The sequence below is a fragment of the Eumetopias jubatus genome, unplaced genomic scaffold (assembly GCF_037043125.1).
Source record: "Eumetopias jubatus isolate StellerSeaLion01/CBP00866 unplaced genomic scaffold, mEumJub1_p1.0 scaffold_12, whole genome shotgun sequence".
NCBI lineage: Eukaryota > Metazoa > Chordata > Mammalia > Carnivora > Otariidae > Eumetopias > Eumetopias jubatus.
The window spans coordinates 4768842-4792002 of NW_028274818.1; the positions used below are offsets into that span (position 1 = coordinate 4768842).

The 23161-nt window shown below is 59.6% G+C and overlaps 1 protein-coding gene across 1 annotated transcript; it reads left to right on the forward strand.

Annotated features, from left to right (window-relative positions):
- The first annotated feature begins 888 nt into the window (after positions 1–888).
- Positions 889–22631, forward strand: ATP1A2 (ATPase Na+/K+ transporting subunit alpha 2). Its single transcript, XM_028090918.2, has 23 exons — positions 889–900; positions 5396–5500; positions 5683–5742; positions 7091–7294; positions 7759–7872; positions 8131–8265; positions 8954–9071; positions 10878–11146; positions 12000–12198; positions 12303–12412; positions 12555–12689; positions 13323–13512; positions 13637–13812; positions 17059–17195; positions 17689–17839; positions 17927–18095; positions 18329–18483; positions 18723–18846; positions 19057–19202; positions 19412–19542; positions 21426–21527; positions 21625–21716; positions 22603–22631. The coding sequence occupies exons 1-23, from the start codon at positions 889–891 to the stop codon at positions 22629–22631; spliced, it is 3063 nt and encodes a 1020-aa protein (XP_027946719.1).
- Positions 22632–23161: the final 530 nt, after the last annotated feature.

Below are 23161 nucleotides of genomic sequence, written 5' to 3' on the forward strand. Positions count from 1 at the left end.
CACGGGAGTGGCGTGTCCGCTTGGTAACAAGGGGTGAACGCGACCAGAGCTCTATCAGCATGGATGTCGGCTGGGCTGGCTTCAGGGCTGTACCCCTGCTTGCCTATCCCTCCCCCGGCCGCCTCCCTGGCCCACCCGGAGTCATGTTCTCAAACTCAGGAAAGGCGTCTTCAGCTGGAGGGCTTGTGGAGACGCTTTCCCCCTCCATCTCCAGACTTCATGCTGTCCCTTGAGCCACCCTCTGGGGCGCCTCCTATACAAGGGCAGCCCTGGGTTCCAAAGCTAACTACTTTTCCCGGTTTCTGTGTCCCCACGATCTCTACGTAGAGGGAACAGTCTCTGCTCCTTTCTCTGGGAGGTTGGGAGTCAGGAGCCCTGAATTCTGGCTCTGTTTTATCCATTCAAGTTGTCTGTCTCTGTGGGCCTCAGTTTCTCCATCAGGAAAACAAGAGAAAGAGTGAGACCACATGGCCCCCGGCCTCCCGGGGTGCTGTGGGCACTGTCCCCCAGCCTGTCCCCAAGGGGCACAGTTCCAGCCCCAGCCTTGCCACTCGCCTCTCTTGGTCGTGGCTGCCAGGGGCCAGGGGAGGATGGGGGGAGCCGAGGGGAGCACACAGCAGGACAAATGGACTGTCCATGGTCCACCCGCCTGTTGCTTAAGGGGCGGGAGGGGAGGAGTCCTCAGGGATCCTGTTTCAACAAACGTTTCTTTCCCGAGGAGGGGAAGGCGGGGGAGAGGGGGAGAGGGACCTATTTAAAGCTACCCTGTTGCTTGCTGCCGGCTCTGTCTGTTTGCTGGGGTCTCTGGCCATCCCAGACCAGAGGTGTGGCCTGGGACCCTCCCAGTGACCTGTCCAGTCCAGGTTCCCTCAGCCACTCTGCCCCAAGATGGGCCGTGGGGTGAGTATCCCAAAGAGAGGGGTCGCTCTGTAGGGAGGAGGAGGGCTCTCTGGAGGGTGAGGGAGGCTGGGGGAGAGAAGCATGAGGCGGGGAGGGAGGGGCAGAGAAAAGCCAGGCTATGGGGCAGCGTGCACTTGGACTGATAGTCTCCCAGCTACAAACGCGTGCTCAGTCCACAGGTCCGTGGCACTCAGGGGCCCACATGCGCTCTGCTTCCCCGCTCCCCAGGACGAGCCCTCCACCCTGCCCTGCTTCTCTATCCCCGTGTCTCCCACATCTCAGACAGACCCTCCCTCACCGCACCTCCGAGCGTGCCAGCCGAAGGGAGCTTGGCCCTGTTAATGCTCCCCTCCTGTGCCATCCCCCCGAAAAATCCATTCCTGCGGCAGTCCCAGCCGGGGAAGACGGCAGTCCAGTTTAAGGTTGGAGAGGCCACGGGGCATGGCTCCCAAGTCGCCAAGCGGTTCCGACACCAGCTCTCGGGTCCCTGAGTGCCGGCAGCCGGGAGGGCTGTGGGGCAGAAGAGCAATGTGCACCCCAGCCCCAGCCCAGCACCTCTCCCAAAGCCTTGGCAGCATTGCCCCTCCGTGGCCCTGGGCTGTGAGCACTTTCCCAGAGGCTGGTGAGAGCTGCCTGCACCCCCTCAGCCCACCCCTGCCCGCAGCATTCTGCAGCCCTGGGAATGCCAAGGGGAAGATTAACAACCGTGGATGGGGAGGGGTGGGGGGGAGGGACAGGCTCCGAATACTTGGAAATGAAATTTCCATATGGAGAAAAGTCACCCAATCCCTTACACACTGCGCCTGATTGCTTTCCTTTTGTGGAATGCTGGCTGAGGCAAAGGGTCTGGGGAGCGCCAGGAGGGTGCTGAGGAAAGGGGGTGCCTGTGGGGAGCTGTGGGGGAGCTTCTGGGCCCAGGAAGGGGTCAGGCAGGGACATGTTATTGCACTGTGTTTAGCAGCTGGGAAAACTCCGAGCTTGGACACCAGGGTTCTGCGCTGGGGTAGAAGCTATAAATAGAACCGGTGTGTGTGTGTGTGTGTGTGTGTGTGTGTGTGTCTGTGTCTGTGTGTCTGTGTGTACATGTGCTTGCGACACACGTGTTCTCCATAGATTGGAGCCGATACAGATACTCCTGGGTGAGCGCCTGGGTGTGCCTGGGCAGACACATCTGGGAGCATCCAGGCCCGCCAGCATGGGTGAGACAGATGTCCCTGCGTGTGGATGAGTGAGGTCTGCGTGTGGGCTTCACGAAGGAAGAAGTCACACCCACGGGAAGACAGACCATCTTAGGACCCGCAGCTGAACCCTGGCATCTCTTGTTCTGCTGTGCGGGACTCGGAGGAGAGGCCAGGCTGCCCTCCACCAGCCCCCACCCCGAGTACCGAGAACCAGGGGTTCTGCTCCACCTCAGAACCGGGGAGGCCCAGCTCACGAGGTCCTGCTTGGGAAGCAATTTGACCTTTACCTCGTCGAGGGACCCCAGCTGCCTGGGTCTCTGCTTCTCCCCCCAGCAGCCCTGAAGCCCCCTGACCCCCACCCCAGTGGCTGTGTGCAAGCAACGGCAGGTTGGGGAGCGGATCTGGTTCTGCTTGGATGGAGAGGCTGGGGGAAATCGGGGGTCTTAGGGTGGGAGCTTGGAGTTCAACCTACCAGGAGGTTGAACTGGAAAGGGAAAGCACCCCCCCCCGCCCGCTGCACCCCTGCAAGGGTTCATTCCATCTCTGTCTCTTTCCCCTACATCTGCACTACAAAGCTCGGCGCAACTGTCACCCTGCACTCTGTGGTCACGAAGGGCAGCGTGGGAGCTGGGGGAAGGGACAGCTCTGGTGGGAGGGAGCCCAACCCGCTCCAGCTGCCACCACGAGGCTGCGGTGGGGGGAGCGTGGCTGATTTCCAGCTGCCCCCCCCCCCCCCCCGTCCCAGCCTCTGGCTCTCTCAGAAAGAACTCTCTGTTCTCCTTCAGCATTCAAGACCCAGAGAGGGGGACTCGTGGTTGGGGGGGTGCCGCAGAGGGGGGGGTCCTTGCTTCCTCTCTTTCTTTCTTGCCTGGGCAGCCCGCTGGCCCCAAATCTCCGCAGGCTCCTGGCTGCAGAGCCTGAGATCCTTGCCAGGACAAGAGGGGGAAGGGGCAGTGTGTCCCGAGCTCTGCGCCCGCCTTGGGGAGAACAGGGTGGGCGCTCAGGGGAAGGGATGCTGTGTGGAGCTGCTCAGTCGGCCATGGTGCAACCTTCCCCAGGCACACAGGCTGGCGATTTGGTTCTAATTTTCACAAACTTTAATTCATGTCAGAATGTACAGAAATTCTCTGGGCTCTGCTCCTCTGCCCCAGCCCAGCCACCCCCCGCCTCTGTATGCCCAGGCCCCCGTTCCTGCCCCAGAAGCTCTGGAGGGTCACCTTGAAGCCTGTCTGGCCTGATTTCTTGCCTCTGGTCCTTTTGGGGTTTTTCATCCGTTCCGCAGTTCTGTTCCACCAACAAGAGACTTGGTGAACCCAAAGCATTTCAATCTCTCCGATTAAAGGAGCCTCCTTTGGTCTCCTGGAGAGGGAGACGGAGACCTTCCCATGAGCTCTCCTCCATTCCTTCAGTTGGGCTGCTTCAGTCTCCCCAGGCTGATCAGCCTTCAGGAAGCCAAAGGTATACTTGACTCGTGGGTGCTCCCTAGGGAAACAAATGCAAAGTTTAGTGTCTAGGGGACAATGGTGTCCAACTCTCACTGAGCCCCCCGCCCTGTTCCTGATCTCGCTGGTCAGACCTCTCCAGGTGCTGGACTCATGATCTCGTAAGATGAGGGCAACTGCCACATTCCTGGGATTGCGCCTGACTCTTTGATGGGGAAAAATGCCTTATCCCAGAGCACAGATTTCTATGGCAGTGAAACCACTTTGGATGGTGCCATAATAGATACAGGCCAGTATGCGTGCATTTGTCCAAACCCATGGAGTGGACACCACCACAAGGGAGCCCTTATGGCAACTATGGACTTCAGGTGATAATGATGCGTCAGTGTAGGTTCATGACTGCAACAAAGGCACCACTCTGGGGCGGGGGGGATGTTGACAACGGGGTTGACATATGGGGGCGGGGGCGTATGAGAACTCTCTGTACCTTCTGCTCAATTTTGCTGTGAGCCTAAAACCGTCTTTAAAAGAAAAGTCTACTTTTAAAAAATGCGCACTATCCTGTAAAAAAGGACCAACACGTTGGCTGTAGATCCCATCCAGGTGTTCAGTCTTTTTTTTTTTTTTTTTTAAGATTTATTGATTGATTTTAGGCAGGGAGCGGCAGAGGGAGAGAGAGTCTTAAGTAGACTCCACACCGAGCGCGGAGCCCCATGTGGGGCTCGATCCCACGACCCTGAGATCACAACCTGAGCCGAAACCAAGAGTCAGACACTTAACCGACTGCACCACCCGGGCGCCCGCAGGTGTCCAGTCTTCATGAAAAACTGAATTACCCCACAGTGTAGAGAAGCTGGCTCCTGAAAGCCGCACACGGCCTTAGGGACAGAAATCCAGCCCATCGCTGACAAGGACGCGACGCCTTGAGGGGGTAGGGGGTGGAGAGGGACTGAGAAGGCTCTGTCGTGGCCCCCCAGGCCCCCCCAACCCCTCCTCCCGCAGCACCCCAGCCAGCGGCACCCCCACCCCGTGGAAGGAGGAATTTCCCACCCTGCTCCCCAGAGGTTCCCTGTGGCCCCTGGCAGCCTGGCGGTGGTGAGGAGACCACAGGCAGAGGCGAGGAAAGGGATCGCAGGGCCTCACAAGGCTTCAGGGAAAATGTTCCCTTGATTTCACCAGAGGCCCCAGGAATGCCAGGACCTGAGAAGACACACACCTTAGTATTCTCAGAGACATATTCTTATGTTTTGGACAAATGGGGTCCAAAGTCGCCTTCTTACCCAGTGTGCCTTGGGGCCTCAAGTTGTGCAAATCGCCCCTTGCCTGGGTGCAGGCAGGCTGGCCAACAAGAAGGGCACCCTTCCCTACCCCGACCCCTGACTCCCCAGAGACTCTTCCTTCCCCCGAGTCCCAGCTGTCTCTACTCCTCTCTAAGTGGCCATGGCTTGGGGACAAAGCCATTCCTACAGGTGCTTCTACCTCAAGCCGGCCCCCAATCCTGGCCCCACCGCCTTCCAGAATTCTAAATAGTGTAGGATGGTGGTTTTTAAAGTTTTGTTAGCGGCAAGGCTTTCTCAACAAGCAAAATCTTAGCAGAAGCCCAACCATAAATAGCCAAGAGTGGGGTACTGAGTCCTGAGCCCCTTGGCCTTCCCTGAAATTCCAACATAGAGCCCGTGGCCCTGTGACTAGTTTGCAAACTGAGGGCCCGGAGTCCCCTCCACCCTCCACCCTCTCCTCCCCTGGAACCGTCGCTGCCTTTGCATCCACCACCCCCAGCTCAGCGCTTGCCCTCCCGGCCTGTCCGTGGGAATAGAGGCTCCAGTCTCCAGCCTCCCTGACTCTCGGGGTTCTCCCTTCCCACCCCTGCAGGCCGGCCGCGAGTACTCGCCTGCAGCCACCACTGCAGAGAATGGGGGCGGCAAGAAGAAGCAGAAAGAGAAGGAACTGGATGAGCTGAAGAAGGAGGTGGCCATGGTGAGGGCCACAGCCTGCCCAGCGGGTCGTGGAAACGGGGTCCCCACAGCCCAGCACACTCGGAGAAGCCAGGCCTCCGTTCCCGTGCCCCTTGCCTCAGCCCTGTGCCCCTCGGCCCTCACACGCGTTCTAGATGCAGCGCCCAGCCTCCCACCCCGGAGTAACTCGACTTCCCTCCCCAGGACGACCACAAGCTGTCCTTGGATGAGTTGGGCCGCAAATACCAAGTGGACCTATCCAAGGTGAGTGGACGGGCCGTCAGGGAGGGTGCCTAAGACCTGAGAGAGCCACGCAGCGTTTGGGTGGATAATCCCACCCTCTGTGCCCATGAGGAAACTGAGACCCACAGACGTGTGACTAGCTGGGGCAGAGCCAAGACTAGAACCCAGATCCCCTGCTTCCTAGATAATAACTCTTTTGCTGTGTACCTGGAAGCCAGGCCTGGTGGCGGGGGGGGGAGGCTGCAGGCAGAGCTTTTCCCCTGCCCCAGGCAGCTCCGGTGACACACATCCCAGGGAAGTGACACCCGCAAAACGGTGAGGTAACCCCTCCCCCCGCTCTCACGGTAGCCCCACTGTGCGTGCTATGCGGTGACGGGTGCTTTACGTACACTTCCTGACCCTCACGAGACCTGTGACGTGGCTGTTGTACACCTGTCCGTTACAGCAAGGAGCCTCAGCGAGGGGGACGAGCTTCCCAACGTCACAGAAATAAACAGGGAGTGGCACAGTCAGGTTACCCAGCCCATCGTTTCGAAAAATAAAGCAGCATCAAGCAAAACCGTAGTGGGTGCACACCTCCTCCTGCAGGCCCTCCCTGACTTCCCTTTTGAAATTTCTCTGCCCCCCATTCCTTCACCGTACTCTACTTTTCTTGGTGATCTGGCAGGGACATCTACTTATTGTGTGTCACATCATAAGCTCCACGAGGCGGGGGCTTTGTGGGTCTTGTCCTCCTCTGGATCCCTAGAACTGGCAACAGAGCTCAGCAGGCAATAGGCATTCGATACACATTTACTAATAAATGAGTGCACAGATAGAAAGATAATTAAGTGACCTCTGCCCTCGAGGAGCTCCAAGTCTAGAAAAGAACATGGTCCAGCGTTCCCATGCGCCACGCGGAGTGCAGCTCTACCGCCACGTGTGGGCTCCACGGGAACATCTGAACCACGCCCAGGCCAGGCTCTCTGGGGAAGGTGACAGACAGTTACCAAAGCTGTGAGACACTGAAGGTCCGTCGTGGTGGCCTCTTCTTGAATTCTTGCTGAAAAGAGGAATGTCTTTCCAGGGAGCCTTATCCAGGCTGCCGCTGGAGGAGATCCTGTGGTCCTAACCCACAGGGGTCTCAATCCAAGGACGACCACAGGAGGGGTCACACTCTGCATCTTCCTCAGCCTTCAAGGCCCCCAATACCCGTGGCAAATGCCACCTCCTCTGTGTGGTCTCTCCCGATGGTCCCCCTGCCCCTTCCTACCAGGTGGGGTTTTTCTCTGTGCATGGACACTGTTCCCCTGCCAAGGAGCTGGTGGGAAGCACTGAGGAGCGGACGACTCCGGAGACCCGCTCACACTCCTTTCCCCGCCTCTCTCAGGGCCTCACCAACCAGCGGGCCCAGGACATTCTGGCTCGGGATGGGCCCAATGCCCTCACCCCGCCCCCGACAACCCCTGAGTGGGTCAAGTTCTGTCGCCAGCTTTTCGGGGGCTTCTCCATCCTGCTGTGGATCGGGGCCATCCTCTGCTTCCTGGCCTACGGCATCCAGGCTGCCATGGAGGATGAACCATCCAACGACAACGTGAGTGGGCACGCCTGAGCCCTGCACCGGCCCGTCACTCTGTCCTCCAACCCTGGATCCCAAGACAGTGGGGGCAGGGGGAAGGAGCCTCCCGTCACAGCCCCACAGGCCCCTCTGCTCTTTAGGCTGTGAGGGGATGAGGCTTCTCTGTGTATCTATAAACACCTCCCAACACACACACATTCCCGAATGAGACAGACCCTCCCTGTCCCTTCACGCCTAAGTGGGATTGTCTGGATCTGTGGGGCTTCACCCCCTAGAGAAGGCCTAGTCTTGGGAACTCCCTGCGATTTCCCCTGCCCCTTCCCTTTCTCAGGAGACTGAGGGGGAGGCTGGGGAGAAGGGCTCTCCTCTGCCACTGTCACCCCCAGTCCCAGACAAAGTCCCCGAATGCCCGTCTGAGGGGCAGCCGCCCCTCCAGGGTTGGGAGAAGGGCAGGTGCCTCAACCCTTTCTCCTTCCCAGCTCTATCTGGGCGTGGTGCTGGCAGCTGTGGTCATCGTCACCGGCTGCTTCTCCTACTATCAGGAAGCCAAGAGCTCCAAGATCATGGATTCCTTCAAGAACATGGTGCCTCAGGTAGACAGCCGGGTGGGGCTCCGGGCCGGGGCACAAGGTTTCTGGGGGAGCCCAGCTCCTTCTCCTGAGCTCCTTGCGCTCTGAGATGGAGGCGTGGGCAGAAACGACCCTCCCGCTCTCCACGCCGGGGCCTAGCTGTATTGCCCGGCGTGCACAGGGTCCTCCTGGAGGGTTGGGAGAGGTGGGAGGCCAGCCGCGGAGGAAGGTGGCAGAAGGACGAGCTTTCATGAGATGCCCGTCCCCCTCCCACCCCCCCAGCAAGCCCTTGTGGTGCGGGAAGGAGAGAAGATGCAGATCAACGCAGAGGAGGTGGTGGTGGGAGATCTGGTGGAGGTGAAGGGAGGGGACCGCGTGCCAGCAGACCTCCGGATCATCTCTTCTCATGGCTGCAAGGTGAGGGGGCCATGCCAGAGCAGCTGGCCGGCCCTACGGAGCTGGGAGGGGCCCAGTGAGAGGGGGGAAGCTTGGGAGGCCCAGGTCCAATATCAATGCCTGCCCCTACGCCGGCCAGCCCAACCTCGTCTCCCATGTAGTGTTTATGGATCGCCCCCTCGTGTCTGTGTGCTGGGCGTGCCCTGTGGCCCGGGACGTCTCTGATAGCCAGTTTATGGCAATCGGCAGTGGGTATCACCATGCGTCAGATGCTCATCATGCATCCACGTAGCTCTCTGATGTCCCTCGGCAAGAACAGTGTCGAGTGGTGCTGTCATACGTGGTCACCGATGGCACCATGCACAACCCAAGACGGCACCGTTTTCTTAGGCTCTTGGGTTAGAGGCATCCCCCCGCCCCCGGGGTTGTATAATGCAGAGATGCCCCTTACATTCCCCGTTTTACAGATGAGCAAATGGTAGTTTTGTTGGTTAAGTAACCAGCCCGAGGTCACATAAGAAGTCGGTGAGAGCCAGGATGCCAAACCAGAGCAGGGACAATAGCTGAGTAATGCTATAAATGCGTGATGAGCACAAGTGTAATTTTGTCCCTCATGTCATGGAGGTGGAGTGTGGTCGGAGCCGGGGGAAAACTGTGTGTGCACCCATGTGACTGCCCGCTGGTGACTGCACGCCTGCTTCCTCCTCAGGTGGATAACTCATCCCTAACGGGCGAATCAGAGCCCCAGACCCGCTCCCCCGAGTTCACCCATGAGAACCCTCTGGAGACCCGCAACATCTGCTTCTTCTCTACCAACTGTGTGGAAGGTGAGAAGCTGGCCAGTTGGGAGTGCCCCACCCCAGCCCCGACTGAAGGAAGAGTCTAAATCCTGAACCCCCAGACAGGACTGGGGGTTGTGGTTGTGCTAACTTGGAAGGGGGACTGGGGGACCAGGGGGCCCTGAATACCATTGGCTGGGGTGGTCTGACTCTGTGGAAGTTACCTCCCCACAGGAAGATCTATTTTCTGTCTACGCCAAGATTGAGAAGATCCCAAAGCCTTCAGACACTGGGCCAAGACCTCCATACACACACACACACACACACACACACACACACACACACACACACACACAATGCACAAAACACACAACACGTAGGCACACGGACACAAACACACACAATATACAACACACACATGCCTCTTGACTCCTAGAAGTCACTGGTTTGACTGATTCCTCCCATGTCTTCTGATTCTGGGACTAGCTGCTTCCCTGTCCCACCCTTGCTTTGACCAGTGACCAGGCTGGGGAGGCTCAGGCCAGGCGAACGGGGGGGGCCCCCCTTCAGGCTGCCCAGTGCACTCCATCTCTGTTCTGGGTCCTGGAGATGAGTGAGGGCCATCAAGAGCTCCCTGAGCTGCCACCATGTAAGAGCAGGATACCAAGCCCACCCAAAATCCATACCCTCTGTGGCAAGGCCTTGAGAGGGCCGACAGTGAGAGCTGGTGGGGAGAGAGGTCTGGCTAAACCTCGGGCCTGGAACCAGGGCCGGAGGAGGCCATGTGCCCCACCTTCACGACTTTCCTTCCCGATTCTCATTTCTCCTCGGCGTATTATGTCTCTGTGAGCGTTTTTTTTTTAAAGGTTTATTTATTTATTTTAGAGAGAGAGAGAGCATGTGGGGAGGGGAGGGCCAGATGGAGAGAGGGAGAGAGAGAATCTCAAGCAGACTCCACACTGAGCGTGGAGCCTGACACGGGGCTTGACCCCACGACCCCGAGATCACGACCTGAGTGGAAATCAAGAGTCAGACGCTCAACCGACTGAACCACCCAGGCACCCCTCACCCGGCTATTCCTCTCCTCTAGCAAGTTGGAGTTACAATGAAAATCACCACACATTAGATATCTTAAATTTGTAATGTACTGAGATTCTAAAATTTGCTCGACATTTCCCACTATCGGTAAAAACGCCTAGTAAAATACTCGCGTTGCGTTCTCTGAAATTGGCTTTGGAGAAAGGAGAAGAAATGAATAGAACCAACATTTCCTGAGCAGCTAATATGCGCCAGGCACCGGTCAGGTGTGCCACAGCCCTCTCTCGTTTCCTGATGGAAGCAGTCCCAGGCGGGAATCCAAACAAGGGTGCAAACCCAGGTTTGCCTGGCTCCCACCCCCGAGCTCTTTCCTTCATCCCACACCCCGCCCCCACCGCCCCGAGTGTCTACAGAAGCCTCAGCAATTGCCGGGCTTCTTCTGAGGAGTCTCCAGGCCCAGTGCTGAGAAAGAAAATCTTAAGACCACACGGAAAATCCATAACATTAGATGCTTTGGGGATCCTAACAAGCAGGAGACAGATTTTACTGAGCTCTTCAGGCGGTACTTTGATTTCACTGCCTGTATCTCCTCGATTTGAATTCTGAGTTTATTTGCAAGGTCTCTCCTCTGGCCCGAGTGTAAGGGGGGCGATGAGTTGTGGTTGCCCGAGTCCGGGCCTGGAGGTCTGTGCAGGCAGAGCCCTGCCGTGGCAGGTCCAGTCTTGGGAGGGTGGCCCACAGGACCCCGGTCTGAGGCTCATCTACTGCGCGGTGGTTTTCCTCTTCCGAGCAGCCGGGCTCCCCTCTGTGTTGCAGGCACGGCCAGGGGCATCGTGATCGCCACAGGTGACCGGACAGTGATGGGCCGCATCGCCACCCTGGCCTCAGGCCTGGAGGTGGGGCGGACGCCCATCGCCATGGAGATCGAGCACTTCATCCAGCTGATCACAGGCGTGGCCGTGTTCCTGGGGGTCTCTTTCTTTGTGCTCTCCCTCATCCTGGGCTACAGCTGGCTGGAGGCTGTCATCTTCCTCATCGGCATCATCGTGGCCAACGTGCCCGAGGGGCTGCTGGCCACCGTCACGGTGAGTGGCTCAGGCCGAGGGGCCACCGGGCGAGGCCTTGCTACCCTTTCCTCCAAGGCAGTCGAGCCTTATTGTATCTCAGCAATTTGTTCCCTTCGAGCCCCTACAATCTCCGGTCACATTCTTGTTTACTACACGGCTCCGAGTTTGAGCCTGAAAGTCTCAGGTAGGGCCGGCCACGCTTCGGCACGGGGTTTCTCTGCCCGAGCTCGTCCCGGCCACCCTTCTCACCCCCCATGCACGGTCCACTGCAGTCTGCAGCTCGTCCCGGCCAACCCTGCTGCAAAGCCTCCCTCAAAGGTCACCGATGACTAACTGGCAAACCCAGTGACCTTTTCTCAGCTCCCCTCCTTAACTCTGCTGCACAAACGGATACAGCTGTCCACCCTGCTAGAATTCTCTCCTCTGTCAATTACTGTGACATGTCACTCTTCTGGTTCTCCTCTGCTCCTCTGTCCCCTGCAGGGTCTCCTCCTCCTCCCCCGACCCCGATCCACAGGCCTCGCACTCTGCTCCCTCCCCCCCCCCGCCCCCTGGAGTGAGCCCATCTCCCCCCAGTCTCGTGCCCGGTCTAGGAGAGAGACTGGCACAGCCCTCCGCCCAGCTCTATGCTAGCCCGCTCTGGAGCTCTGGCCATGTATCTTCAAGTCCCCGTTGGACTTGTCACCTGAACACACACCCATGATCTCAGTTCAGCTTGTCTGAAATCGAACACATTCACTGCCCACACGTGGGTCCCACTTGGTGTTTGCGGACTGGGATCGAGGAAGGCGGGGTAGGGCCCTGGTCCGGGGCGAGGTCACGGCACCTCTGGCTCCAGGCTTAGCCCTTCTTCCTCCCTTCTCTCTCCCAGGTGTGTCTGACCCTGACCGCCAAGCGCATGGCGCGGAAGAACTGCCTGGTGAAGAATCTGGAGGCGGTGGAGACGCTGGGCTCCACCTCCACCATCTGCTCCGACAAGACGGGCACCCTCACCCAGAACCGCATGACCGTCGCCCACATGTGGTTCGACAACCAGATCCACGAAGCTGACACCACGGAAGATCAGTCTGGTGACTGGGCGCTCCAAGGGCGCCCCGGCGGGACGGGGAGGGTGGGAGTGGACGGGGGCTCTAACAGGGAGCTGCGCTCCTGATTCTCCCCCACTGCCTCCCAGGGGCCACTTTTGACAAACGGTCCCCCACGTGGACGGCCCTGTCTCGGATCGCCGGTCTCTGCAACCGCGCTGTCTTCAAGGCCGGGCAGGAGAACATCTCTGTGTCTAAGGTAGGCGGTCAGCGGCGCCTCCATGGCCTGCCCGCCTTGCTGGTGCCCAGCTCCACCTCTCGCAGCCTCGGGGGCTTCGGGGCCCCCTCCCTCGGTCCTCCACTCCCCCCGGCCCTCGTGACATTGAATTCTCCTCTGGCAGCGGGACACGGCCGGCGACGCCTCTGAGTCAGCTCTGCTCAAGTGCATCGAGCTGTCCTGCGGCTCCGTGAGGAAGATGAGGGACAGAAACCCCAAGGTGGCGGAGATTCCTTTCAATTCCACCAACAAGTACCAGGTCTGGTTGGGGTGCTGGGACAGGAGCAGGGGAAGGGGCCGAAATGAGGGGGGTGCACAAAACCTAGAAGGAGTGGGGGCATCTGAGGGCCACGCCCCTCGCCCTGCCTCATCCCCCAGGAAACATGTCTGGTTGCAAGGAACCCCCCACAACTTCCAGACCTCTATTCCTCGCTATACCCCGTCGCCTTCCAGACTCTGGCCTCAGCGTCCCATCCCTTCCAGCTGTGGGGGTGAACCCCGCCTCTGAAATTTCCTTAGGGTATCCCCCAGGCTGCAGGCATCTGTTCAATGCCGGGAATGCAGTCTCAGCTGCATCCTGTGTAAGCACGCAGAGGCCAGCACAGTGGTGGGTCGCTGGTGAGAGAGCCAGCCAGCCCCTAGCACAGTGCCTGTCTTAACTGACCTTGGTAAATACTGGTGAGGTGGATGAATGTCCTATGGGCAAATGACTCTCAGGTTACAGGGCTGGGCCTTCGGGGCCCCCACTCCCCTTCACACACACACACACACACACACACACACACACACAAGGGCTCTCCCTCTGTCGGCAGTAGCTGATGGACCGGGGGTTAGTGCATCAGGGGACGTCTTCTTGGCAGGCCCCCTCCGTAACCGCCTGTCTTCTCTCCAGCTGTCCATCCACGAGCGAGAAGACAGCCCCCAGAGCCACGTGCTGGTGATGAAGGGGGCCCCGGAACGCATCCTGGACCGCTGCTCCACCATCCTGATGCAGGGCAAGGAGATCCCTCTGGACAAGGAGATGCAAGATGCCTTTCAGAACGCCTACATGGAGCTGGGCGGGCTGGGAGAGCGCGTGCTGGGTGAGAGGCAGGGAGTGGGGCTGAGCAGGGGCTCTGGGCCTCAGCGGCTGCCCCAGGGCAAAAGCATTGGGGGCCCCCAGGCAGCCCCCGTGCTGGGCTCACTCTTCCCTCCTGCCCGTGTCAGGGTTTTGTCAACTGAATCTGCCCTCTGGGAAGTTTCCTCGGGGCTTCAAGTTTGACACGGACGAGCTGAACTTCCCCACAGAGAAGCTCTGCTTCGTGGGGCTCATGTCCATGATCGACCCTCCCCGGGCTGCCGTGCCGGATGCCGTGGGCAAGTGCCGCAGTGCCGGCATCAAGGTACGGGCCTGGCCTCCCCCCTCCTTCCCTCCCCAACGCCCCTCAGCCTCCCATCTCTTCCAGCTCTGCGGGTGTCCCATGGTCAAGGGACAGCGGGGGCTGCTGCCTTGCAGACGCCCAGGCCCCTCGTGGCCGCCTCCCTCTGCAAGGAAAGGTCGGCCCTGCCTGGAGCTCTCGCCTGGTCCCTTCCAGTCGGCGACCAGGCACATCCTCTCCCCCACTCATTCTATTCTGATCTCGAGCCCACCTGGCGCTTGTGTCTTGGAGAGCTGGTCATCCTACCTTCCCGACCAGTGCCCACTCTCTCTACCACTGGGGGTGGGATGAGCAGCCTCTTGTCTGCGCCCACTCGCTCCTCACATCCCCCGTCAACGGGCCCCAAACACACCTCTCCGAGGTCCTTGTGTCCACGTGCAATTGCTCCTCAGGGACCGCTCCTGCCACACTTGTCCTTCGCTCTGCCAGTACCTATTATTTACGGCCTGTGGACCAGACACCGTTCAAGGTGCCCAAGTTCAACAAACAAACGTAAACCCTGTCCATCCTGGAGCCTACTTTCCTGTTTCCAAGACGCCCTCTGCACCAGCCCCTTACCCCATCTCATGGCCAGGCACAGTGCCGTGGCTGGCTCTTCTTTTCCCAGCATCTCAGCTAATACCACATCAGCTCGAGCTGCCCGCCCACTGAGGGCCAGGGGACACTCAGACGAAGGAGACGTGGTGCCTGGCCTCCGGAGCTCACGGGCTCTCTACACTCAATCACAGAACCATCTGATAGCTAGGGTCGTGAGCACCTGCTGCGGGCGAGACGCTGTCATAATACAAACGGCCAGTCATAGGAATCAGGCACTATGCTCAGCACTTAACCTGTATGAGCTCCTGTAATCTCCACAACAGCCTGATGAGTAAACACCGGTATTTTCCCTTTTAACAGAAGAGGGAAACTGAGGCACAAAGGTTAGCAGGCTCGTAAGTGGCAGAGCCGGGATTTGAACTAAGGCAGCCTGCCATTTCCTAACTATCACACTAAAGCACGTGTGTGGAGACGTGTGAATGTAAGGGATTTCTCAATCCCAATCACCCTGTCGCTGAGGTAGGCGTCATCACCCCCATTTAAAAATAAAACCAGCTGAGACTCAGAGTGGGTAAGTCGCTTTCCCAAAATAGATCTGCCAGTCAGGGGCGGGTCAGGTATGTGAAGCATGGCCCGCTGTGTGGCAAGCCGTGCTCCTGCCCGGCAGGCTGCCTCTTGCCACGATCAGAGTCCTTGCGGGGGCCGGCGGACACTACCCCCAGGGATCTCAGAGCAGGGAGCAGTTAATGCTGCCTCAGAGAACTGGACAATGTTTTACAGAGCACGTGATATTTGACCCGGGCCTCGAAGGCCGGAGTGTTTTGTAAGGCAGGGCGAGGAAGACTGTCAAGGTCAGGGACAGTGCGGGTCCTGACGCGGTGAGGCGGCACGTGGGGTACACGTGCGTGGGCGGTGGGGGGCTCAGCAACACTGGAGATGGAGACTGAGACGCTGGGCCAGGGCCAACTGGAAGGGCTTTGCCTAAATGCCTGACTTGGGCTTCATCCTGTGGCTCTCTGGGAGCCAGTTTTCAGGAGGCCAGCCGGGTGGAGGAGGGCCTGGATCTGGGGAAGGCCTGGAGGTGAGGAGGCAGGGAGAGAGTCGTGGGGCACTAGTCCAGGCAAGGACCTGAACCAGGACGGCCACAGAGGGGTGGAGGCGAGGAGTCGCGTCTGAGAAACACTCTGAGAACATGGTGACCAAGCTGGACATGGTCAGCGAGGGAGATGCAGAGACAAAGGGACAGAAGGCACAGAGAGGACAGTGTTGAGCTGGGGGCAGAGGGCAGGCTTGGTGGGTCGGTGGGAGCGCATGATGAGCTCAGCTTTGACCTTCAGTTGGAAGCACCCGCTGGACACCCAGGGAGAGACATCCCAGCTGGCACAAGCATAGAGCCCAGGCCAGACGCCAGGACCAGAGAGAGAGAGGCTCATCAGCACATGAGTGCAGTTCAAGACCCACTAGTGAACCTGGATCAGGGAGGGGGACCAGCATGCAGCCGGGGCCACCAGTCTCGGGGCAAGTAGAGAGAGAAGAGCCCGGGAAGGGGTGGGGGGAGTCACGTTTACTGAGCGTCCCCCTACTGCCATTTACTCCTCACGACAACCTTGGAAGGCGGGGCTCGTCCCCTCCTGGGGCCGAGACCCGGTGAGAGGACTTGTCTGAGGTGCTACAGCTGGGGAGGGCTGGTGTTCAAGCTTAGGTCCACCACCCGACTCCTCAGCCGCCCCTTCCCCCTGGCGGCCACCTGGAGGAAGCAGGAAAGGGCAGGAATAAGCCGGGGGACTGGAAGTAACGGAGTCCATGCAGACCAAGTGGGGCCGGGTTTCAAGGAGGGGCTGGCGGACAGGGCCAAGTACTCAGCCTGGCCAAGCAGGATGAGCACTGCAAAGATGCTTCTGCCTTCAACTGGGGGGCCATGTGGTCTTCGGGGGGCAGGTTCAGGCGGGTGGCGGGGCTGGAAGAGAAGGCAGTGGGCCTTGAAGGGGCCTGCTCCTCAGTATCCGTGAGGTTTGCCCACAGACCCACACGCGCACATGCCTCTTCCTCTCGCTCTGATCCGCCCACGCTCATGACAGACAGCCTTGTAACCCACCTCTCGGATGCCAACCACCCCCCCACGCCACCAAACTCCATCCATTCCGCAAGAATCGCCTTCTTGCCTTCTTGCCACATGGAGCAGGGTGTCAGAGGCAGCGAAACAGGAGGTGGAAGGCTGGGGGGGGCAGGGGGCCGTGCCCCCTTCCTCCCTACTCTGACCGGCTGGATGGCCCGCAGCAACCAGAGCGGACACTAAGAAAACGTGCCCTACTCCTGGCTCAGTAACCTTGAGGGCTCTTTCTAAGCCTTTGTCCCTCATTGGTAAGTGAGGGGTCTTTCCAGCTCAGAAGCCCCGTAGCCCATGAAAGCCAATCTCTGAGGATCCTCTTTCAGGAGGCCCTTGTCAATTTGTTACTCGTCACGGAGGCTTTCCTCCACTGAAGCAAAGCATCTCTGATTCCCTAAGGACAATTTGTCACCCACTCAAACACACACACACACACACACACACACACACACACACACACACACACAGTTCCACCATTTTGGCAGGGATCCCTGACTTTGGGAAAGGCATGGATTGGGAGGGGGTGTTAATACTGCTCTTCTTTTCTCTTATCTCCTTGCTACCAGGTGATCATGGTGACCGGGGACCACCCCATCACAGCCAAGGCCATCGCCAAAGGTGTGGGCATTATATCAGAAGGCAACGAGACTGTGGAGGACATTGCAGCCCGGCTCAACATTCCCGTCAGCCAGGTCAACCCCAGGTGAGGCCTCCATGGGACACCCCCATCTCCGATCAACCTGTGCTGTCCCACAGACTGCTCCAGGGCCCCGGGGGCGTATTTTGGATCGCTCCTCTGGGACCTTCGCAGGCCGTACCCATGACACCTCAGCAGCCGGCTCCTCAGTCCTGAGTGTGTCCAGGCTGTGCCCCCAACTCACTGTGCGACCTCAGAGATGTCCCACTACTGTCCTGAGCCACCATTCTCTCCACTACAAGTTTAGGGAAGCATCTACACTGCAGGGTGGCTACGGGGGTGATAAGGTGTGTGTAAGAAAACTAGCACGTTGCCTAGCAACGACCGTGCTGGGTGAGGATGTCGCCTCACTTCCTCAAAGAGAGAGATGGGACACACGGGCCACGGAGGGAGGGCGAGGAAGACCACAGCCCCGGGGACCCTGCGGGCCGGCGGTGGGGGCAGAGGGTGGCGGGCGGGCGGGCAGCGGGGAGTCAGCCCCTCTGCCCCCACCGTCCAGAGAAGCCAAGGCGTGCGTGGTGCACGGCTCTGACCTGAAGGACATGACGGCGGAGCAGCTGGACGAGATCCTCAAGAACCACACGGAGATCGTGTTCGCGCGGACGTCCCCGCAGCAGAAGCTCATCATCGTGGAGGGCTGCCAGAGGCAGGTGAGCGGGCGCAGGGCCGGGCTGGCGGGGTAGGCCGGGCGGGGCCTCGACGGGCTTCCTCCCCTGCTCTGGCTGTGCTTCGTCCAGGGGGCCATTGTGGCGGTGACCGGGGACGGCGTGAACGACTCCCCCGCGCTGAAGAAGGCTGACATTGGCATCGCCATGGGCATCTCGGGCTCCGACGTGTCGAAGCAGGCCGCCGACATGATCCTTCTGGACGACAACTTTGCCTCCATCGTCACGGGCGTGGAGGAGGGTGAGGGGCCACGCGGGCCGGGGTGGCATCCGGGACGGCCGAAGCACACACTCCGCTTCCCAGGCCTTTGCCCCAAGGCAGAGCCACCTCAGGATCCCAGGCACCTGCAGCCCACTCTGGCTTCCCTCAAACACAGAGTCTCCCTCTCTGGGGAACACGGGCAGCCACGCTCCAGGGGCTTGGGCTGGGGCGGGGGGCCTCCCATGTCCCTGATGTCCCCGGGCCTCCCCCAGGCCGCCTCATCTTCGACAACCTGAAGAAATCCATCGCGTACACCCTGACCAGCAACATCCCCGAGATCACCCCCTTCCTGCTCTTCATCATCGCCAACATCCCCCTGCCTCTGGGCACCGTGACCATCCTCTGCATCGACCTGGGCACTGACATGGTGAGGCCGGGGTTCAGAGTGGCGCAGGGGGTGGAGGCGGGCGGCCAGGGCAAGGAGAGGAGCCCCAGGGCAGCTGACCAGCCTGCGACGGTTGAGGGAACAGAAGCCCGAGACCTGGGCCCTAATAGGGTCTTAGTAATGAGTGCTGGATTGCATCACAGATTCCTTCCCACTGACCATCCTCTGCACCCGTCGGCTCCCTTCCCCTGCCCTCCTGCCCCCACTCACCCCGCACACAGGTCCCCGCCATCTCCTTGGCCTACGAGGCAGCAGAGAGCGACATCATGAAGCGACAGCCGAGGAACCCCCAGACAGACAAGCTGGTGAATGAGAGGCTCATCAGCATGGCCTACGGGCAGATCGGTGCGGCGGGGCCCTGGGGCTCGGGGGGGGGGGGGGGGGCGACCTCATGAGAAGTCCCCGCCCAGCTGATGGAGGGATGAGCCCCCGTGAAATCCCAGGCCAGGGGCCAGCCCCCCGAGGGGCCAGGACATCCATCTCCGGCTGAGTGGCTGGTCCCACACTGCTGCCTCCTCTGACCCAGACCGGCCTTTTGCCCACCCCCCCACCCAGGGATGATCCAGGCGCTGGGGGGCTTCTTCACCTACTTCGTCATCTTGGCGGAGAATGGCTTCCTGCCATCGAGGCTGCTGGGAATCCGCCTGGACTGGGATGACCGGTCCATGAACGATCTGGAGGACAGCTATGGGCAAGAGTGGGTGCGTGGGGCCTCGAGGGGGGCGCCCGGGCCCGGGGGCGGGGGGGGCGGGCTGGGCGCCGGTGGGAGTGGCCGGGGGAGGGGCCAGCTGGGGCGGGGCACGAAGGGCGCCCCTTGTCCGGGGTTTGACGAGTTCCCCCAGCGCGCTGCCCCCGCCCCTCCCCTCGCCGCTCATGCTGCCCTCCCCGCCCCCGCCCCCGGCCCCCGCAGACCTACGAGCAGCGGAAGGTGGTGGAGTTCACCTGCCACACGGCCTTCTTTGCCAGCATTGTGGTCGTGCAGTGGGCCGACCTCATCATCTGCAAGACCCGGCGCAACTCAGTCTTCCAGCAGGGCATGAAGTGAGCACCCCCCCCACCCCGGCAGAGAGCGCTCTGGGAGCCCGCAACCCCCCCACGGGCCCCCTCGCCCTGGCCCACATCTGGGAGGAGAGAGCATCAGATTGCACCTACCCGGCCGTCTGAAAGAGGTGTCTGAAGAGGAAGGGGTCACATCACCATTTCTGACGAGTTTTAATTTTGCCCCTAATCTACTGCTTTAAGGTTTCCTTCCCCGTCCCTTCCTTTCCATCTTTCCACACCTCTCCCATCCCCCCCCCCCCCCCCCCCCCGCCATGGGCAGGTAGCTCTAGTTTAACAGCACTCGCCCCACCCCCCCCACACTCCGTGGAGGTGTGTCATCCTTGTGGGGGCTGGGATCTGCTCAGGGGCAGGCTCGTGCCTTCTTAGAGTGTGAGTTGCCACGGGCCAGTCACCGTGCTGTGATTCAAACACACCACTGAACCTCACAATAGCTCCATGAGGTAGGTGCTACTTTCCTTTTATGGACCAGAGACCCCAAAAAGGTTATATGAGGTGCCTGAGGTCACCCAGCTGTAAGGGTTCACCCAGGCCTGCTTCTAGCGCCCAAGCTCTTGGTGACCGCACGGGGCGACTGGCCGGTCAGGGTGTGGGCCCTGTCGGTGCTCAGCAATGGCTCGGTGACCGCAAGGCGGACAACTGTTAGTGCTAGAACAATCACCAGTGCTGCTAACCCCAGGCCTCCGCAAAGCCAGTGGAAAAGGAAAGGGGTCCTAAGGACCCCCGGGGCCCGGCGGCGGGGGGCTCAGAGATGCTGTTTGCAAGGCTCCAAAGCTTTATGGAAATGAGCCCCATACCAGAGGGCCGCTAGGCTTACTAAAGTGTCACTCTGAGGCTGAAGCGTAGGTGTGAAGGACCGTGATCGCACGCTAACACGCAGCTCTGGTTGGAAGGCATTGATTTCTAATTTTAAATGGGGACGTGATATTCATTGCTTACTAACAAATAGAGCTGAAGAGACAACCATCAATTAAAATGGGGTCTTTATCGAAGAAGAATGGGAGGGATCCTATAGTGAGCGGCAAGCTTGGGAGCTACTGGCACAAGCCATAAAGCCATGCACTGTGTGAGGTCGTAACAGGTGGAGTAATAACTCGACTGAGCACTTTGCACGTTCCAGAACTTCCCACGCTTTATCTCCCGTTCTATTCCCAGCAACCCCATGACATACAGGTAGTATCCCCACCTCGCAGGGAAGGACCACAAGGCTCAGAGAGGTGCAGGAACAGTGCTTACAACTAGACTCTGCCTGTCTGACGCCAGCAACCGCTCTCAGAACCTTACTCTGTCCTGCCTTTCGGTTCTGAGGTCGCGGACACACACCCAGCATTTACCTTCCAGGGAGTGGACAGCTCCCTCTTTGCTAAGTGCTTTACAAACATTCTCCTCTTTATTCAATATCTACGACCAACAACGACCAGAGCCAGGGAGACACAGAATGTGCAGGACACGCACGGGCTCTCCGAGCACCTTGCTGGGCAGACGACACAGACTGACACAGACCACATGCCTGGAGCCATAGCAAGACCATGCGCTGCGTGAGGGCAGCCCCACGACTCGCGAAGGAAGCCTGTGTTGACCACAGCATCTCCAGCACAGAGCACATCAGCCAACACATTAGAAACATTTACGTAATAGATGAATATGTGTGTTATAGGCAGCGATCGGAGGTGAGATCAGTAAGCAGAAAAAGTAGAGAAAATCTACTTTGGTTACGTGTAGCAGGAGAAGAGGGTGTTTGAAGACGGAGGGCGGAGGGCGGAGGGCGGTGTCTATAACCGTCTCCGGGTATCTCCCACCACCAGGGGTCTCCCTGGATCTCCCTCATTTCGACACCACCTACCCTCCTTTCTTTGCCTTTCCAGGAACAAGATTCTGATTTTTGGGCTGCTGGAGGAGACGGCCCTGGCGGCCTTCCTGTCCTACTGCCCGGGCATGGGGGTGGCCCTGCGCATGTACCCGCTCAAGTGAGTGTGTCAGGCCCCAGGTTCCGGTCTTCAGATCCTACTTTATGTGACCACCCTGGGGTGCCCCCGACACTCTCCCTGTTTCTGTTTGGTGCAGGGTCACCTGGTGGTTCTGCGCCTTCCCCTACAGCCTCCTCATCTTCCTCTATGACGAGGTCCGGAAGCTCATCCTGCGACGGTACCCCGGAGGTAAGCACCCCTGCCCCCCCAGCACCCCACCAGTGCGCCCCAGTCCTGGCCACCCCCCAGGGCTCCCCACCCAAACCATTCCTACTGTGGCTCCTTGCTCCTTCTCCTCATGCCCCCAGGTCCTCAGAGCCCTGACCCTGCCTCTTCCCCACAGACCTGGGACCCCCAACACACAGGTGGTGCTCAGGCCCCTCCTCCCACCCGGATCACAGGACACGGAATTAGGAGGGCCCAGGTCACCTAGTCCCCTTGCCGCATTTTAGAGAAACGGAGAAGTGCAGAGGTGAATTTATTTGCTTGGGGTCATAAAACAAGGAAGAGCAGAGCTGCCTCTAGAACCCAGGCTTCCTGATTCCGGGCAATGACCAAGTTTGGTTTTTTTTTTCCCAACAAGCATTTTTGACCCCTTACTGGACGTTGAAAACGAATGGCCTACAAGCCAAATACGGCCCGTGGATATTGTTTGATTTGGTCCGCCCTTTATTGTGTGGCTGTGTTTTGTAACTGGCCCAATAGCTACAGCTTAGGGGCTTTCACATAAAATCCATATTTCTGACTTCTGAAAAATCATGAGCTGTCAACCCCACGCACGTCTTGGCACAGCCACCATGGGCGGTTTGCCCCTTTACAGGGTCATCTGTTACCTGCCTAGCCCCGGCCTCTCCCCACCCAGCCCACCCTGTGCCCGCCCCTAACCCGTGGCCCCAGCTCCCCGGCTTCCTCCCCTCCCTCTCACCCTGATTTCACCCTCCTCGGGACTTCCCTGGGCCCCTGCACCAGGCCTGTGCTGCACACATGGCCCAGCCCAAGGGGTCGGATCTCGGCCCCCCGCCCCCCGCCATGAGCTCACGACATGCCCCCCCCCCCCCCGCCATCTCTCCCACAGGCTGGGTGGAGAAGGAGACATACTACTGAGCTGTCCGAGGAAGGACCAGGCTCGGGGCCAGGGCGCCTGGAGGCGGTGCGGGGATGGTGATGCCGCGAAGACTGGGGGGTGCTGGGGAGGGTTCGGGGAGGGACAGTGAGGCCACTCAGCAGGCTAAGTTGGGGAGGAGTGGGTAAATAAGCTCAGAGTGATTGCCTTGCAGACCCAACTATGAACAACCAGATTACACACCACAGGCTAGGGTCCTTCCCAGGTCCCGCTCCACCTGCTCCGTCCTGTTGTTCACTTTTTCCGAAGAATTGAGGGTTACCCCAACCCCCCCCCACTGTCTGCCCCTGCACACCCACCTCCCACTAGAACAGATCAACACCCAAAGGCAGGGCCCTGTCTCTACCGGGAGGAGGGGACCGTCTCAGATCTCACCCATGTCCCTTCATGTCTCCGGCCTTACCCCACTGTCCACCCCACCCCTCCTTGGCCTCCTGCCCGACTCTGGCCCTGCTCCCCCTCGGGATCAGGCGCAGTTCTTCTTGGGGAGTGCCAGGTGTGGGGCCGGAAA